At 45.1% G+C, this 19758-nt stretch overlaps 1 protein-coding gene across 1 annotated transcript; it reads right to left on the reverse strand.

The window, feature by feature from the left end:
- Positions 1–2540: 2540 nt before the first annotated feature.
- Positions 2541–18110, reverse strand: LOC117643487 (trypsin iota-like). Its single transcript, XM_034382410.1, has 6 exons — positions 18038–18110; positions 16557–16645; positions 13704–13819; positions 5108–5390; positions 4376–4513; positions 2541–2766 (listed from the first exon to the last, which is right to left on the reverse strand). The coding sequence occupies exons 1-6, from the start codon at positions 18075–18077 to the stop codon at positions 2611–2613; spliced, it is 822 nt and encodes a 273-aa protein (XP_034238301.1). The 5' UTR covers positions 18078–18110; the 3' UTR covers positions 2541–2610.
- Positions 18111–19758: the final 1648 nt, after the last annotated feature.

Genomic DNA, 19758 nt, shown 5'->3' on the forward strand with positions numbered 1-19758 from the left:
TCACGACGCAGGGCTTCGAGAGAGTCGAAAAAAACGATTGAAACAGTGGCGAACAGAATTGCGTGTGCCAACTTGTGTTTGCTTAGCGCGCACCGAGAACCCCACGGCTGTGAGTACAGAGTCAATTGCGTGCAGTGCGTTTGAAACCGCATTCATCGCCCACTGGTGCCATGCTTCTGCATCGAACCTGAAGTGCGACGCCTTTCTACGAATCAGCATCGGGCGTTTTGTTACAGTTGCTAAAAGGGGGGTAGGTTATACTTGGCCACAAAGGCGCAGTAGTGGTGAATCTTCTTAGGCAACGTCAGGGAGCTTACAAGGTAGCACGTATGCGAGAAATGAGAGAGGAGGGTGAAGCTAGACCGGTCGACTTATTTTTCATACGGGCGCCAGGTACGCCAAGAATTAAATATTTAACTGAAGGTTAAGTCACTTCATAAATAATCAAACCCCGGGCTATACCGCCGACCGGACTAACCGTGTTGACAATTGACCAACAACATAAATTAGAGCAAAGTAGATAAAGACCATGAACAAGTACTGCAGTACAAAACGTGGGGCTCGAACCCACATGAATCAATAGCAATAACAATGATCGGAAAATAATGGTTGCAAAATCAAACACAAGAGACCGCGGAAATCCTAATAAAAACTGTAAACCACATTCTACAGAAAATTCACTGTCAAAAATACAACGGTTTTTCTACAGTTAATCGGAGCAAAAATCACATAAACAAGTGAATAATAACCCACGGCTCGAGTCGACATCGAGGATAACTAGAGTAGCGTAATAATACCGCTGGTTCTACATTTTAGCCGCGCAAGAAACAAGTCGACAAAACAGGAACGACAATAAAATCTACAAGCGCACTAACAGACACCGTGGCTACGCATGGTACCCAAAAAGCGAGACACTAGACTAGAATCCTGACTTCACGGCGCGCACAGGAAAAAACAAATAACGTGACCGACGTACACAGAGCAAAATATTACTCTAATTACCGAGACAAAATTAACAATCAAAACGGGAAAAACCCGCAGGAAAACAAGACTCACAAGATTCTAACAGAAGGTACTATCCGCGCGGTAACATCGAGTAATTAGAAGTTATTAGAATGTAACAAATACACACTAGTACGCGTACGCCGCGGCAACCACAATTGACACTACACTGCAAAACAATACTAACAATAACCCTTGGCCAAGGAGAAAATAAATAAAGGAGTGCGCACTCACCAAAATTGTAGAGATGGATTCATACTATAGACAAGTACAAAAATAGCACGGGGGGCCCCCCGGCTACTCACACACACATACACTACGTAACCATAGTGTGTTAGACACTAGTGCACGACCGGCGTAACAAACGTCCAAGTCGGCACGGACACTACACTGCACTTCACATGACGTCACACAGGTCGCGCCGCTCGCCACAGCACAACAAGCGGGCAGGCACGAAGAACGGGGTCTTGGTGGAGGCGAGGAGCTGGCGACGCCACCAGGTGTTCGGCGGCGACTCGTCGGCCGGCTCGGTGGCCCACTTCATGGCGGCGTCCGGGTCAACACAGCAGCGGGCAGCAGGGGCATCTTGGCGAGTTTAGCCGTCCATAGGGCGAGGCGTGAGCCCAGTACTTGGAGCCCTGTACAAAACATTGCGTTGAAAATGCCGCACTCTTTGCCGAAGCTAATTTACCGCCGATACACTGCTGTGGATGCACACCTTTCGGGCTTCATGATAGGGGGCGCCGAGGAGTCCATGTTGAAGGCGAACACGTGGAGCACCAGAGCACGCCGTCGACGTCCACTTTGACTCGGACACGGAGCGACGCGAACCTTCCAGACGGTCAGCACGCACTGCCCGTTCCGGCAAGCGAGAGGAGGGGGGGAACAGCTGATCGGGCGGGCCGGGCGGCAGCGTCGGCTCGTGACAAGTGGCGCTCTCTCGACGGACGGCAGCTCAGCCAACGCGCAGCAGACGACGCTCCGACGCTCTGGCTCTGGTCGCGCGGATTTTTGAGCGGAGCGCGTAACAGTTTTCGGGAGGCATCACACGGCACTTCACACTGTTATTCAGGGGTGCTCTGAAAATTGGCGTCTTTTGACGCCTGTCTTAGGTTTTGTGGCGCCTTTAGGCGCCTCGCCAGAAGGCGCCTATATGCTGCATTGTCTATAGACCTTATCTTTATGGTCCTCGTGAAAAAATATTAGTGTGAGCTTAGCATCTTGTTAAGCTACATGGGGTGTCTGATGTCTGTCCCCCTAATTTTCCTTAAAATGACACTGTTCGTCCAACCAATTTGGATGGGCAGCATTCTCCCGACGTTTCGGGCAAGATAATTTCATACTTCTGTCGACCTTTGCGATCCAATTGCGAAGATCAGGCCAAGAATGATGGCCGAAATCGTTCAAAAGTCCGACCTCTGAACCCAGAAGATACCATCTTTCTATGCCATCTGTAATGAGTCGTTCATAAACCTGAAGGTAATTTTGCACTTCTGACGAGGTATGCGATCCGATCGCGAGGATCAGGCCAATAATGATTTCAGTTACGGAAAATTGCTTTATTCAAACATTCTTAATTTGACGCTATCGTTTTGGCAAAACGCAAGTCTACAGCGTGCGCATCATTTTCCTTACGAATGAGTTGATTTGGGGATCAGCCAAGTCAGCCAGGACACTCGCACTTGGCTTGCCTTTTCCGCACGATCCCCAGGAAACGACTCCGTATTGCACGTTGCCGATGAAGGCGGGGCCGCCAGAGTCGCCCTGTAAGCAACATCGCATGGGTAGGAGTGCCGACTCCAAACCAGAAGCAAGGTCCTCAGAACGACTTCTGTAGTACAAAACGTTCCTTGGTACACAACAAAAGACGTTCCACTGCCAATCCAAGTGTGAGACAGTCTCACACTATTTAGTGTGAACCACTCTGACTCACGCTTCCAAGCGTGAGCCGGGTTTGTCCCACGCGTGCTAGTGTGAGACACGGCTTGTGTCACACTTGCAAGCGTGCGACCTGTGGCAGTGAACGAAATTTAACCTCAGGCAGCAAGTATGGGACAAACCACACAGCAATTCGGATGGAAAGACTTCACGCCAAAATATGGCGAGACATTGAAGTCTCGCCAAGATTAGGTCAGACCTGAAAGTCTCGCCAAAATTTGGTCAGACAAAAAAGTCTCGCCACAAAACGGTCATACACAAAAGTCTGACCCCAAAATGGCGAGACTTTTGTGTCTGACCACGGCCTTAAGGCCGTAACCATCCGGCGCATTACGGCCTTGCGGTGGTGGTCAGACACAAAAGTCTCGCCATTTTGGGATCAGACTTTTGTGTATGACCGTTTTGTGGTGAGACTTTTTTGTCTGATCAAATTTTGGCGAGACTTTCAGGTCTGACCAAATCTTGGCGAGACTTTTATGTCTTGCCTCTGGAGTGGCGAGAAGTCTGACCTTTGGATTTGCAGTGCATGTCTCACACTTGTAAATGTGAGACAAATGTTGTCTCACAAGCGTGGGACAAACGTGGCTCACGTTTGCAAGCGTGAGATATAGTGGTTCGCACTAAATAGTGTGAGACTATCTCACACTTGGATTGGCCGTGTGAATAAAATTTTTCTCAAGTTCACAGTACAACGGAGTGATATGAGACAAATTTCGAGATTTTAGTGTATTTCAATCTTTTAATTTCATCAATTTGAGGTGCTGACCACTAGAGAGCAGCACGACAAAAACCGAAAAAATTGCCTTTTGTCTCGATTTCCCGTCATGTCTCATATTACACCGTCCTACGGTACAAAACAGTTTAAAAATACAAATCTTTTCTTATTATAAAAGAAATTTTGTATGAATACTTTCTGTTCGTTTTTTTTACGTCTTTGCATTTGCTTCATAACCACGAAGAAAATGAAGGCATTGTTTAATTTCTTCCTATTATGGAGAAATGACAAGTATTACGAAGGATTTTGCATCCTTACGAAACTTTTCTTGGAATTTTTTCTGTGAGTTCCCGGCCCGCAGAGTGCCCCGTTTCAGAATTCTGATATGGGGCAATCGCGGCCTAGAATGCAAAATTTTGGTATTCAAGACGGGCAGGATGGACCACCGTCGATACTCCGTAAATGTAACTGAATCTAACAGTGCCTGATCGTCATATGTTTCGACGTAACCCTCGCGAACTCAACACGAATCTACTTGCAAGTAATATATGGTAATATATAGGTAATATACGGGTACTATAGCCACCGCGTACGAAGTAATATATGAGTTGCCGACCCCTCGCCCCCGAATGTACCCGGCTAGGGACGCAGCTCCAAAAAGCAGAAGTGAATCAACGTACCCTGGCTGTCCGAAGTGACGCCGTTTTACGGTGTACTTACACTGCAGAACGCAGACTTGGGACCAGAAGTGATGCAGAACTCTTGCGCGTTGAAAGCATTGCCGAAATACTTCTTACACTGGGCTCGACTGATGACTTTGAATGTAGCGCGCCGCAACTTCCTCGAGATATCTTGGCGCTATTGGATGTAAGCAGGGCCTCATTAGAGTGCACTTCGCTGTGCGCACTTCAAGGTGCGCCAAACCCCAAAGGACTTAATTTCTTTCTATTATTGTCAGTAACCAGGCACCACAGCCTTTAAAAAAGTAGTGGGTAGTACACTTCGCAAGGTTTAAAAAATCCGAAAATTATTTGCGGGCAGAGGAGGAAAGGAAGGGTCAAGGACGATGTAAAATCTGACACCTGCGAGGTGTGTAAGAAACGCACACCGAACTTTTGCCACAAATTGGCCTGTTTTGAACCTGCCGAGTTATCAGTATTGCTTCTTGGTGGTCTGCTATGTTGCGTTTAAGAAGAACAGATGTCTTGCAAAAGACCCTGCCGAAGGCAGACCAGCGCCGCAGGCGAAGCGAGGCCGTGGTACCGTAGGTGTAAACGCCAGGCGTTGGATTGTCGGCGGAACTGGCACAGCATTGCTAAGCCTTTTACAACAAGCAACTATGTGGCGTAACCATGCAGTGTTTCTAATACTATGTCTAGTAATTTTCCTAAACCACTGTAACGTAAAACTCCGAACATTTGAAATAGTGAAGGGCAATTATCTTATACACACCCTGTAGATGCCCCACCCGGCCACTTCTATACTCGCTCCGTCCTTGGGCTCTGCGCCTGCCGGCGTGATGGCGATGGCGGACGTCTTCGCGGAGGGCAAGACGGCCTCCTGCAGGCGAATGACAGCCACGTCGAAGTATCCGTACTCATCGTCCTTGTTCCGAATGACGGTGAACTTGGGGTGCACGCGGAAGGCTTTCGCTTTCACCACTCTGCCGTTCTTCCCCTGGGCGAGGTAATCTGAGGTGCCCACGAATATTCGCAGCTTTCCCACGTCCTTGGAGCTTCAATAAAGGAAAAAACTCTTGTTATGGCTTTGATGCATTTAAGTGCAATAAATTGTTCCGAAAAGCTTGCCCAAGACAGACGTCAATGTATTAAAGTTGATGGGTTATTTCACTCTATTCGTGCATTTGTCGACCAAGGATTCGGGATACGGTCGGATATGGCCATTGAAACGAAGGGTAGAACACTCGCGTAGTACCGTGCACACAAAAATCGTGTATTTCGCGTAGGGGTTGGTAGGGTAAGAAAAGTACACTCGAGGCTCGGGTAAGAAAAGAACACCCGTTATATCTCCGAACTGAAACTACACTGAACCACCACGTTAGTGGTTTTAGAAAGATTGGTCATCCCGCTGACAAAAAATAAATTTAGCCCAGTTCTACATATAATATTTAGAATCAAACTGCACGCTTGAAAAAAAACATTAAAAATAACTAAGAAAATCTTTTTTTTAAATGTTTGTACTTTGAAGTACAGCTTCCTGCAGAATCAGCCGACAGTCCAATGTAAGGCACCACCTTTTAGCTTAGACCATCATCTTTGAAAAACAGTGCCGTTCGATGCTCTTAGGCTTCAATACAATTTTTTATAAGTGTAAAAATGAAATGGGGAAGAAAAGTACAGTCAGCTGGGGAAGAAAAGAACACCCTCTAAGAAACTAAAACCGGGATGAAAATTGAATTGATCATGGAAATAGATTTGATTAGGCGAGACAAGCAAAAAATGTCAACACAAGTTATAGAATTAGACTTAGAATAAACAAGTTATTGGGCATTTACGTGAAAAGGGGAAGAAAAGTACAAAAATGCTGTACCCACTTATCTCTGAGAAAAGGCTTTTTGAACCTTCTGTGATGAGTCCATGTAGAATCAGAACCAATTGACCGATTTTGACGAAACTTAAACTAATGGCAAGTGAAAGCTCTCCACTTAAGGGGTAAACCTGTATTGAGCCAAGATTGGTGGTCTCCTGGTTCGAAATCGCAATCCTTTTCGGTGTACTTTTCTTTCCCGGTGGTGTACTTTTCTTACCCTTTTCGAGGAGTTCCGAAATCACATACATTTTGGCATGTTGTACGTAATGTGGGGAACTATAATCAATGAACAGTGATCCATTTCATTAGGAAGGCATTGGATTACAAGTTCACGAGAGCAGAATAGTTGAATCCTCATTTGGAACTTCTGTACAGTGCAAAGTACGCGTTTTGTACTTTTCTTCCCCAACCTACCCCTAATACACGTGAACTTTTAATACCTTTTTTGAGTAAAAGTACCAAATTTCGTCATTTTAAGGCCGTAATAACGTGAAATATTTCCGTTATACAGCGTAACACCGCGTAGGCTAACACAGAGTAGTCTGTACACGAATTCTTGATGTGGCTACCCCCCCGCGTTGAAACGTCTTTGGGTCATGCATGACCTGGATTGTCTCAATAACCGAGGTGCTGCACTTCGAGGTCCTACACTGAGAATAAAACAGTCAAAATCACGACTTAAATTTTGGGTGACGCATATTTCATCACCCAAATTTGGGTGAGTAACCCGGTTACTATCTGGCCGGATAGGTAGCTCACACTCCCTTCATCACCCGAATTTCGGCGAGGAAACGTTCCTTATCCAAATTTGGGCGAAACGGTATACCTCGCCCAAAATTGGGTATTGATCAAGACTTTTTCATTCTCAGTGTGCATTTGACTTTTCCAGCCTCGAACTGAGTCAGAACCAGACTGCATTGCACTCCGGGTAAGGTTTAAAATCAATGCTGGTTCATCGAGTATTAAAGGCACGGAAAATTCTGTTAATTTTTTTGCCAGGATTCTCCGTAGCCCTCAGCCCTCTTATCAATATTCTCCGTAGGACCTGGAAGACTGTAAAGTCCTAAGGAGAACACCGTAAGGTCCTACGGAGAATACTGCAGGAGCCTACGGAGAATATTGACAAGGGTGCCACAAGCTGTTTACAGAATTTTCCGTAGCTTTTTGCCACAGTGGCCTTTGGCGCGAGTCGGCTGCCAGGGCTGGGCCTCAGCCAACTTCGGCTGCCATCGTGTGTGACACAGAGCGAGTCAGACGGACCCCAGGCCAGCCGCAATCGTTCACAAGTCCGACCTCTGGTATATGTTATCGCTAACCCAGAAGATAAGTGATCCAGGAAGCGGCACTGTAAAAAATTATTGTAAATTTACGAATTTTTTTTTACAAATTCCCTGTAAAGTAACAATAACATTTCGTTATTTTATGAAATTTATTCGTAGAGGCCGTTTTATGAATTATTCATCACAGAAATCTTCTTAATTTTATGAAATTTGTTTGTGAACACCGCCTTATGAAATCGTAGGAACGAAATACATCTCAAACGTGACTATAATAGTACAGCAATGTCCAAAAAATATGAAAAGTTTCCTAAAATTACAACAAATGCTTGGGTAATTCCGTTGCACAAATCGCTTGTAAAATTACGAGATATGGTGATGCCTTCATCATTTTACAAGATGTTTCATAAAACAAAACAAAAACGCTGAAATAAGTAAATCTCCATTTAATCAGCGTGACAAGGTAGAACAAAAGCGGTCCACGTAATTTGGAGCGTGTAAAAAGTTTGTGATTTCACAAACTACTGCGTGAAGAATAATTCATAAAACGTCAAGAAACAAAAAAACGTTGTAAATTTACAGATAATTTGTGCAACGAAATTACCCATAAATTGTTTGTAAATTTACGAACTAATTTTTTACAGTGGGAAGAAGGGAATAATTCGACTTATCTCCAAATTGAGTTTTTATGATGTTTGTTGTGCCTTAGAATGGTTTGCATCAGTGCACCAAAAAATTGGACTAAATTCCTAGCAGTTAAAGAGAAAATCCACTTCGAAAAAAGATATAACTCAACTTGACCCCTTTTACACTCTCAATTTAGCGGAAAATGGAAACGTCTCAACCAAAGTCAACATGACTCCGTTGAACATATTGTTGATAGGCGATAACTCAACTTGTGCTTTTATGTATCCATTGTAAAAAGAATCAAGTCAACTTACCCACCTTTAATTTTAAGAACTCAAACGGAAAAAGGGAGCTAAGTCCAAAAAATGCACCAGAGGAACCAACACTCTCCGCTGGCCATAGTTCAACTTGACATGTCTCCACATTCCACTTCGTTTATGAAATATAAGTTGAGATGACTCTGTTTTCCATTTTAGCGGAAAGTGATAAGTCACTCATGTCCTATATGCAGTGACCTGACACTCCTGATGCTCATCTCAAAATTTAACTTACATTTTTTGAACTTGTTATCATCTACAACATTCCATAGTTTAGTTTTAGATTCCCTGCTAACCGTTTTTTGTTGCTCCTGAAAAATCACTGTTAAAAAAAAAGTCGAAATTTTCAGACTTTTTAGGATGAAGTCAATTTTGAAACCCAGTGGTCTGAATTTTCAGACCCCCGTACACTCTGAATTTTTGGACCACCTGTCGTCTGAATTTTCAGACTAGCATGTACTTCGAATTTTACGACTACCAGGTAGTCTGAATTTTCGGACTAATGGCAGTCTGAATTTTTCACCTCGCGGGTTTGAATTCTAAGCCGCCCAGGTAATAAAATTACCACTTTTGTCAGGATGTATATTATGTTTTGGAAATGCATGTTTTTAATTGCTGAGAAACATGGAATGCATGCACTAAATAGAGCAGTTGTAAAACCGCTCTATTTGTTAAATGTAGCACCCAAAGTTGCGCAAAACTTTAACTAGATATGATATTTTGCTGAGAGAGCTTCCCAGAAAAACTAGTCCTCGAATGTAAGACTCCAGAAGATGCAGCTGTAAACACTTGAAAGCAGCATGTTGGATCCAGATGCACACTTTGTGGAAACTTTTTCGGCACGATGAAAATACTTTGGGGACAAGGATGAAAGAGGAGTGACAAATTTCCAAAACGCCGCCCACTCGCTCATCACCCGTCCCTTTAGTTTGGAAGACGCAATATCAGTATAAGGCTACGCCACTTTCACAGCCTGCTGGCCGCGGATTTCGGATGCTTCAGAGTGGTGACTGCACGCACCCAGAAGCAATTTTGGAGCACAGAAAGGCGAAGGCAAAACGGCACTGTACACACTGTGCTGAGCGCCGATGTAACACATAAAACGTTGCTTCACGACGGAGCGTCACAAGAAAGATGACACGCGACGCGGACTTGTATTCGGATGCGAAGTGCACTGCTCTGGAGACAAGCTAAAACTGACGCATTCTGTCCAGAAATCCCGAGTGGCCGAGGGATTAAGGGCCCCCTCCTCTCCCCCCGCCCCGCGCAGGTAGGCTTCGGCCGGCACGCCGCACTGTGGGTCAGAATCGGAAAAACCTTTGCAATATGACGATTCGTCAAGTTCTGAATTGTGGGAAAATAGATCGTAGGTGTGAAAGAGGAATGTCAACGCTGCTAAAAGACGAAAAAACTTCGTCTCTATCCCCCACCTGGTCGCCAGGCTCGACGTTTTTGTCGCCACCGTTTGGAAGCAAGCGCGCGACCCAGCGCGGAGCGGAGAAAATGTACCTTCTTTCAGCGTCGTTCTACGGGACGCTACTTCGTTTGAAGATTGTACAAGCACGGTTACCCGTAGTTTGAGACCTCGTCTTTCCATTGGTACCAAAATTTTTCAGGTAGCGTTTATAGTTTTGCCGCTAGAGCCAAAACCAAGTGACCATGCACATTTGTCAATATTTTTATACATTTCTCTCACAAAACAGGCTGCCAAACTTTGCCAACCTCTTGCAACCTCCTGATTCTTATCGCGATGTGAAGCTTAAAGTGTCCCCTTTCGAATGCACCAAGCGGAATTTGCGCCAATTTGCGCCGAGAGGCCCAAAAGGCGCGATATTCGTAAACATTTAGTGTGATGCGTGCTATGCGTCCGTTCGTCTGTTCGTTCGTTTTGGGACTTCCCGTGGTCCGATCTTCACCAAATTTGGTATGCAGCCTCCTTGGGTGACCCTTAGAGCTGCCCCGTGGCAGCAAATCCGATCCGAGCCCCGGGCTTGGTGCAGCAGGTGCATCATGGTCTACATAGGGTCGAAGAGGATTTACGCCCGATTTAGGCACAGTATGCAGCGAGAATGGCATGCAGGGGTATTTTTGGAATCGGGGCGACAAGAAAAAGCCAACGGTGCTAGTTTCCAGCAAATCGGAGAGGTTTGGACCCGGGTTCAAATCCCGGTGGGGGGACCATTTTTTTTTAAATCAATCTTTGCATTCTTTAATATGTTTTTGGGGTTGCTAATGACGAAAATAACATTCATTTAGACCCAGACCTAGGTTCAAAACCCGAAACGGTTAAACATAGGCGTAATTCGAGAATTTTTAAATGTACGGGACAAGCTAAAGTTGCCGATGTGTATCGCCACTTTTCATGCTGTTCTGCTACGCCAATGAGTCAAGGGTACGCCACTGACTCAAAATAACGCCAGAAATGGTTTCAGCGCACCTGGAAACACTTCGGCAAGTAAACATTCGGAAAGATTTCTGAAAATTTGTGTTTCATGGCTACGCCACTGGGTCTAGGGTACGCCACTGACTCAAATTGACGCCAGAAATGGATTCAGCGCACCTCAAAACCCCCCTCACAGAAATTTCACATCGAGAACTCAAATCGTTTCCATGGTAGACATTTTGCAAAGGTTTTTCTGATTCTGACCCATAGTGCGCCGCACAGTGGGACGAAACGCCAAAAACGCGGTGATAATTATAAAGTGCTCAAATCAATGCCAAAATCTCTACTCGGGGGTTTTCGGGTGCGAGAAACCCATTTCTGACAAAATCAGACCAGAAAAAGTACCGCCAGGGGCGGATCCGGCAATCGATAGGGGGGTAAACCAGGAACGCGTGCGACTATCGCTACCAAAATCACTATCCGGGGGTTTTCGGGTGCGAGAAACCCATTTCTGACAAAATCAGACCAGAAAAAGTACCGCCAGGGGCGGATCCGGCAATCGATAGGGGGGTAAACCAGGAACGCGTGCGACTATCGCTACCGAAATCACTATCCGGGGGTTTTCGGGTGCGAGAAACCCATTTCTGACAAAATCAGACCAGAAAAAGTAACGAGAAAGAAAAGGGAGGGGGGGGGGTAAACAAACACAGTTGCACATTAAGACATTTCTTATATCTTAAGAAAAAAAAACCTCTGCTGAGAGCTTTGCTTCAGCTCAGGGTCAGGTCAAGCTTGGGTGTGCGCGGCCGCGGTACTGGTGGCGTTGGCCGGGAGGCGCCGGGCTCTGTTTCGGCCTAGCTGTGGCCGCGGTTTTGTTTCACTTGAGAACTCCGTGATTGCGCACAGAACGCATCACGCAGGCTGAATCTTCCCTCCCGTCACATTTTCGTGTTGCTTGGTATCAAAATTGCCGTCTAATCATGAGCTATTGGCCTGTCACACTCGCTAAAAACAATTGGTGTGGTTGCGTACAAAATGCATCGCGAAGACAGAAGTCTTACATATCGACGGCCGTAAAAATTGGGGACTTGCTGAGCGCCGTTTATGACGGCTCGTACAGGGGCCGCGGCGGCGCGGCTGAGGGGGAGGGGGAGGGGGGCGTCGGGCCTGTCGCGCCGCGCGTTGCTGTGCGCGGGAGGGGCCGGAGGGGTCACGCAGGCCGCGGTCCATAGGAGGGCCTTTATGGTGCAAGCTGCACCAAAAGAAACTGTCGACCTCCTCAGCTTTCTTGTTACCCTGGTAGGCGTGAAGTCGAAAAACGGCCACGGCGACGGCCACGGCCACGGCCACGGCGACGCTCGGCCCCCCCCCTATATATATATTCCTTTTTGGTATGTTTCTGAGCAGTGTACATTGCCTCAGCCCGGGCCTCCCCAGCCCCAGCCTCCACAGATCCCAAACCTAGGCCTCTGACCAAACTGTAGACACAGCCTCGCACATTTTGCGAGTAATAGCTCAAGCTTTGATACGCTTGACCTAAAAACAGTACGTCCCGGCAGCGCGCGCGCGCGCGCGCCGCACCGCACAGCCTGGCCAGCCAGCCGAGCCGGGCGGCGCGGCGGCGCGCGAAAAAACGCATTTTTAAAGTTGATTTTATCAAAACGCGGAGCATTGCGGAGCATTCGGCGGTATGGGCCCGAAAGTAGAGAAGCTGCTCTGTCACGGACATTTTTCCCACCCGTGCGCAAATGTGCGCAACTCGACTTATCTCAACGTGAAAATCGTCCAAGACACGATTTTACTCTACTTTCTTTGGCTTGTTACTTCTGATAGGTTACTCAAAATTTAAATCCGAGGAGTGCGTTAGATTCGTCAAGTTCTCAGCTTTCCAAAAATATATAACATGATGAGGTTATTTAAAACGACACGGCCAGTAGAGGACAAACAGTACACCCCTGACAGTAAGTGCGCGAAAAACCGGAAAAATGACCAAGTTCGGCGCCCCCCCAGGGCTCACACGTGTGAAATATTGACGAACGAAGCAGTGTCCCGTGTAGCCCAGACCTTTCTTGCAAATGTCTGATAGTTCGTTGGACCCCATCGCTAAATTTTCAAAAATCCACTTCTCACCGCGTTTTTGGCGTTTCGTCCCACTGTGCGCCGGTCCGCGGTGATTTTCCGAACGCCCCCGGCTCGGCTCGGTGTGCCTGGCTCGGCTGGCCGCCGCCGGAGCGGCTCGGCTCGGCTCGGGTGACCCGGGCTTCGGTCCAGGCCGGAACCAGGGCAAACATATGCATCCTGCAGCTACCAGCGGAGTGCAGGCTGATTTTAAACTCAACACTAGACGGCCGTTCGCTTAGCTGAGCAAAAGTCTATTTACTACTGCTCTAGCAATTCAGGGTCCATAGCACCTGAAACGCAGTCACGCCTTTTATCAGAAAATAAAGCGTCAATTTCAGACTGCGCAGGATGAAAATTCAGACCTTCTACTACAAATGACTGTTTTAAGACCCCGACGCCGAAAATTTATACCGCGCCATCCAAATATTCAGACTCTTGAGTCCGAAACTCATTTTTCAGACCACAAGGTGTAAAATTAAGACCAACTGTCTGAAAATTCTGACTCAAGTCTGAATTTCTGATTCAGACCACTAGGTCTGAAAAAATTGGTCTGAATTTTCAGACTTTTTTTAACAGTGTGGTCAAAATGGAGTTTTCCCCTTTTTCCGCTTCCTGGATCAAGTGTAACCATCTTTCTATGTCATCTGTAATGAATCATTCATAAATCTTTACACAGACTTCCCAGTGCAGCATAACGTGTAATGCGATGACGTTCAAATTTCCCTCTCCTTTTCCGGGTGAAATTGCCCGCCCTCTAGCAAGAACGAACTTACACTATGCAGTGGCCGGCAGTAAGAACGTGTGTTGTAGAAACCATAGTCCCACCGCAGATATTTATGGTGCTCAGATTGGTCTTCGGGTCTCGAGACTCGATGGTTATAACTTGCACCTAGAATCAAAATGCAGTAGTTGATGAAGAAGGTTGATTATCAGTTTCGAAATTTCATTCGACTTGCACGGTAAAGGTGGTTCCTGGTTTTCCCAGGAACTCCCTGGAAATCGCCTATGTCTCTGCCATAGGTTTCCTGGGAAAACCAGGTACCGTTTTTACCGTGTGAAGATTCTTTAGACTATGTATTACTTAGACCGAAGCCACACACAAGCCACAACTCTTCGAAATTATTGCCGACTAAAGTGTCAAGGGGGCCGTTGCCCTTAATAAAACGCGTAAATGTACTGTAAAAGCGGGTAAAAGACTACTTTTCGAGAATATTTTAGAATTAATGAAAAACGACAGGTGCTGCAGTCTTGCCGATTAAAATGTACACTGGCAAAACTTAAGCGTAACTCTATTCTTGAGTCAAGCATAAAGTTACGCTTGAAGACATTACGCTTGAAAGGCATAGACTGGAAATTCCCCCATACTAGGGGAAACTTGGCGGATGAACCTGTTACGCTTGATTTCAAGCGTAAACTGATAACGCTTAAAAACAGGGTAATACAACGCTTTAGTTTTACCAGTGTATCATCCACCATCTCGCATGTTTTGCCTCAAACGGCATGTTTGTATCTTGCTTCTTTGCAGAGTAACAGATGGGTGCGGGAAAAAAATAAGGTTAGCTATAACCCAGCCAAGAAGGCTCCGAGCGACCTTATAATTTATTTTTGGACATCTACTAAGGTAAGCAATCCGCCAAGCCATCTAGTGCGGAAATCGAAAGGGGTCACTGGAAGGACCCGTCCTTATACTCTGTCCAGAAAACGAAGAGCCCTGAGTCCTCGCGGTTTATGACATCTGCCGCCTTGGCTAGCATTGCAGGTAGCCCTCGACCGCGAGAACCCAGGGCTCTTCGTTTTCTGGTCAGAGTATACGTCAGGGGTGGTGGTACACATTACCTAGTGTGGTCCATACGGTATTATCCGCTTGTACGGTTGGCAATTTGTCGTCTGGTCCCGAGCATTGAAATAATATCCAATAATCTGTTCTAACACCATGGAACCATTTCAGTGGTAAGGGTCAGCATTACAAGAGTTTCGGAATACGTTTTCTTCCTATATTATGCCTTAATTATTATAATGCTGACATTCACCTCGGAATTTTAAGACAGACACTTGGATATTATTCCTATGCACGGGACCAACACTGGTCCCATTTGGTCATGTTTTGGGGGAAAATCTAAGAAAACTTTCAGAGTTTTTTTGACACTATCGAATTGAATTCAATTTGGGAATTCAAGAAACGGTGTTTTTAGTCAAAAACTAGTTTTCTAGTTCAGGCAGGGGTCCCAAGTTTGTTTTTCACTATAGTAAGTTGCCCTTCACTGTTTACAACCCATCTGAGCGCCTTAAAATTTAAAAAAAGTTTTGAAATTTTATTTTAAACTTTGAAATATTACCACGGCGAAAGTACTGAATTTAAAAAAATTAATAATGTGAGTGTTCTTTGGGTGGCAGGCTACGATAGAAAAAAATGAGGGCTGGATCTGAGTAAGTACGTTTTGGACCATGATGGTTTGACGTGGAATGCCCTTTACTGCACTCAAAAAACTAGTGATCGAAAATTCCCGGGAACAATCATTTAGGGGAATATTCCCAATTGGCCGGGAACATTGCTTCATGTGAAACCCATCTTATTTGATAAAAGTTAAATTTTTAATATGAAATTTTTTGATAGAAAACAAATTTTTGATTACGAAACGTTTTGTTTTGTTCTCTTCTGAAAGAAAATGGAAATACACTCAAGTGTTTTATAATTATTACTTGATACCTTGCACTTTCTACGTTTTTCCTGCAAAAACCAGCTGTTTTAGCCATTTTTTGAAAATTCCCGGGAATTTCCCATTTTTAGGGTCTGATTGTGCCCGGGAACGTTCCCGGGAATTCCCTAAATTCCCGGGAATATTCCTGCCCTTTAGAACACTACAAAAAACCTTACAAAGTATTCTCGGGCATTGTATTGCAAACTCTCTTACAAACTATTTTCTTTGCATTGCGAAGTATTACTTTGCAACTTGCAAAGAAAATGCTTTGCAACGTTACAAACCAATGCTTCGCAACGTTGCAAACGTTTTCCTTTGCAACTTACGAACTATTTCTTTGCAATGCTAAGAGAGAAAAGTTCGCAAGGGGTTTTGTAATACAATGCCGGAGAATACACTGCAAAGTACTTTTCTTTGCAAGCTTTTCTGAGTGTGCAAAAACGGCCAACCACTACACTGCCAATCCAAGTGTGAGACAGTTTCACACTTGTAGGTGTGGGACAATTTGTCTCACGCTTACATGTGTGAGACATCGATGTCTTACACTTGAAAGCGTGAGACACGGTTTGTCCTACACTTGCAGGCGTGGGACCCGTGGCATTGAACCACAGAGCTAGCATAGGCAAGGCAGCAAGTGTGGGACAAACCTTGTCTCACACTTGCAGGCGTGAGACAAACGTGTCTCACACTTGTAAGCGTTAGACAAACTGTCCCACACTTACAAGTGTGAGACTGTCTCACACTTGGATTGGCAGTGTAGGAACATTATTCATCCAAACGTGTTTCCAGAATTCCTTAAAGATCTCAAAGACGGAATAGGATATTGCAAGTCGGCTAAGACTTAAAATAGAATGCAAAGTAGGGTAAGCCAAAGAAATCGACTGAAATGCCACAGGACTACCAGGCTTCCATTTCGTTTCGGTTTACCATGAAGCGAGCGTCGTCCACATGAGATGTTTTTCCGCCGATGATCTTGCTCTCCTCAAAGGGGTTGGTCCCTGCGGCAGCCGCCGACGCTGCAGGAAAAATTGCGGGTAAAAGGGCGTAAGGGAGAGTGGGGCGATTTGTAACAGATTTCGGAATTCTCTATACAAAATAAAGAATATTCTGCATATAGGTTCCAAACTTGTGCCAGTTGAGCAGTCTGGCCCTTCATCTAGACTGTACAGCTCCATTAGATTAATCTGGAATCCTTGGAAATCTAAGACGCTTTCCAAACCCCTGCATGCTGTTACGAATCGCCCCGCCATGAGCTGATTTGTAACAGCCGTGGGGCTTTTCATAACGTCCTACAAATCAAATGAAACATCGTCGGGAATGTTATCTCCTCCAGCAGTTGTTCTTCGGATGTCCTGCAGGCGCCTTAAAATCTACATTACAAGCTGCCGTTGACCGCCCCAGCATTAACTGATCGGATATGTCAAACGTAACCTCACTTTCTTTCAATTTTGGAGGAGAGATTAGAATAACTCGCTTTGAAAAGCATTTTGTGCTGTGTAAATGTATTGGAATAGGGCAGCAGATGATTTGAGAAGTAACTCAAGCATTTAATTGCATAAACTACTTAAATTCTTGTTTTTATACGGGTCTGTTACGAATCACCCCAAATGCCTGTTACGCAAGAAATACGTTCCTAACTGACAGGACAACGTAAAGGCAACTTATGCCACGTGGTTACATTGTAAAAGGGTCACGCTTCAAGGCCCAAACGGTACTTCGATGGTGATTCATACCTGGGGAACCTCAGACAGAAACTTACTAGAACTTGAAATAAAAGATTGGCCTGTTTTCGGTGTACCCTATATTTCAGACGCGCTCCGAAACTATACCTGAGCACCGATCATATCCGCTTCGACTGTTCAAGGACCTTCTATTTGAAGCGAAGGAGGGGCCATACTCAGATTTTCCTCTGCTCCCTCCACTTAAATTAACAAACGCATCACTGCAATGCCAGCGGTAAGTTTACTTGCCACGGATTCGGCAAGCCGTTTTGAATGCCGAAAATTGGCAAGCTTGGCCCGGAAATACTCCCCAGCTTGCCAAAATTTGACAAGCTTATGAAGAGTGCCGATCAAAGCTTGCCAAATTTTGGCATTCAAAACGGCTTGCCAAATTTGTGGCAAGGAAACTTACCACTGGCTTTGCAGTAATTTGTTACGAATCGCCCCTGTTACGAATCGCCCCACTCTCCCTTTGTATTTTCTTTGTACGCTTATGCATGCTCCTTCATATTACCTTTTTTTTACAACACAACGTTTGTCCGTAAAGTCTAACATGGAAAGGTTTGCCGAGTGTGTTATAACGTAAGTACTTTAATCTCACTTTTGGAGAGAGAAATTAAAACGGACTGAAGCCAATTTTACTGAATATGTCTGCTACGCTTATTTTCATTCGAACAATTTTTTTACCGGCCCCGATGACGAATGCGGTCAGCAACAGGCAAAGCATGGCGCTTACATACCGCGACGTGTCGGTAGGACTGACTTATATTGCCGCGCAGTCGGCATCGTCGTGCAGTAGTAATTAATTTCAGTCACGCTCTTGCTTCGTCACTACACTGTAAAAAAAATATTCTGAAATTTCAGACAAAATTTGACTGAAGTCAATTAACAGTAAGGGGTTCTGAAATTTCAGACCATTTCGGCGGTCTGAAAATTTAGAATAGGGTTGTCTCAAAGTTTAGAATTGGGTGGTCTGAAAATTAAGATTTAGGTGGTCTGAATTATTAGACACGGCCGCTCTGAAGAAAATTCAGCCAAAAACACAAAATTGTAACGTTGAACCTTCACTCCATTGCGAGAGAAGTCATTGATAGAACTTGAGCGTTACTTATCGGCCGTGCTCTTTACTCGGAAACTCCGAATATCTTGGGGATTCGAACCATCGAATCTTCGCTCGTCGGCCTTGCGGGCTATCCATTACACCACGGGACCGCTCTGAGGGCACGGCTGCAGGATGCCGATGACTCCAAGCGCGCTCGCTGGACGCAGGGAGGCCACAAATAAACAAACCTAGGGCGTGTTGCGGGAGTTAAACTGCGGACAACTCGAGCTGTTCGTGAATATTTAAGATTTTATATCGAGCGCTCAAATATTGCAGTTAAATTTGGTCAAGTGAGGCAACCAGTCTGACATTTAAGAACAATACGTCTCCCGTTTCAGAGCCATGGTCTCAAAATAAACAACCAGTTTGAAATTTAAGATCAATCGCCCTTCCTTTTCAGTAGAATAGTCTGAAAAGACGATTCAGACTACATGGTCTTATACTTAGTCTGAATTTCCGGTCACTCCTGTCAGACTTTTTGTCTGGATGGTCTGAATTTGCTTTTAAGACGGCGAAAGTCTTAAATTTCATCCGAGGATTCATCTTTCGCATACTTCCGGTCTTAATTCAGAAATCAGACCACTAGGTCTTACAAAATTGGTCTGAATTTTAAGATTTTTTTTTTAACAGTGTATGTTATTCAACGAATGTGACGTCACGTTCCTTTAAACGTGACAGGTCACACTCAAAGGAACGTGACAGGCTTGGTTCAATTGTCATATTAATTTGAGCGTGACACTAGCCAGCTGGAAAGCAGTCACGTTTCTTTCAACGTGACAAAGGCAATGCTCAATTTGACGAGACAATTGTGATCAAATTATGCGGCACCGTTCACGAGAACAGCAGTCTTCATGTCTCACATAAAAACTGAGCGGTGGAACTTATCACCAGCATGTTGGTGAATTCAAATCATTTCCGCCCAACTCTGCTCTCACATGGACTGGTTTTAAATTTTATTTTATTTAAATAAAAACTATAGTTCAAAGCCACCATCACTTCATACCCAGTCTTTTGTTTAAAATGTACTAACCTTATAAGGTACTCTGAGCAGCCCCTCTGAATCAATTCGTGGACAGGGTGACTGCTTCTGATGGTATCCAACGTTGAAAGCAAACCAAAACATTGCTCTCTGTAGTGGCAGACTCATAATAAAGGTGACTTGGTGTTCATAAACTTGTATGATTTTCACAGTATTCCATAAGCAACAGGCATTCCACTGGGTATTCAAGAATTGACACACAAAAAGTCTTTGAGCACAAAGTTGGGAATATCTCAATTGAAATCACGCGGGGAACACGAATCCGGC

This window comes from Thrips palmi, unplaced genomic scaffold (assembly GCF_012932325.1).
Source record: "Thrips palmi isolate BJ-2018 unplaced genomic scaffold, TpBJ-2018v1 HiC_scaffold_17, whole genome shotgun sequence".
NCBI lineage: Eukaryota > Metazoa > Arthropoda > Insecta > Thysanoptera > Thripidae > Thrips > Thrips palmi.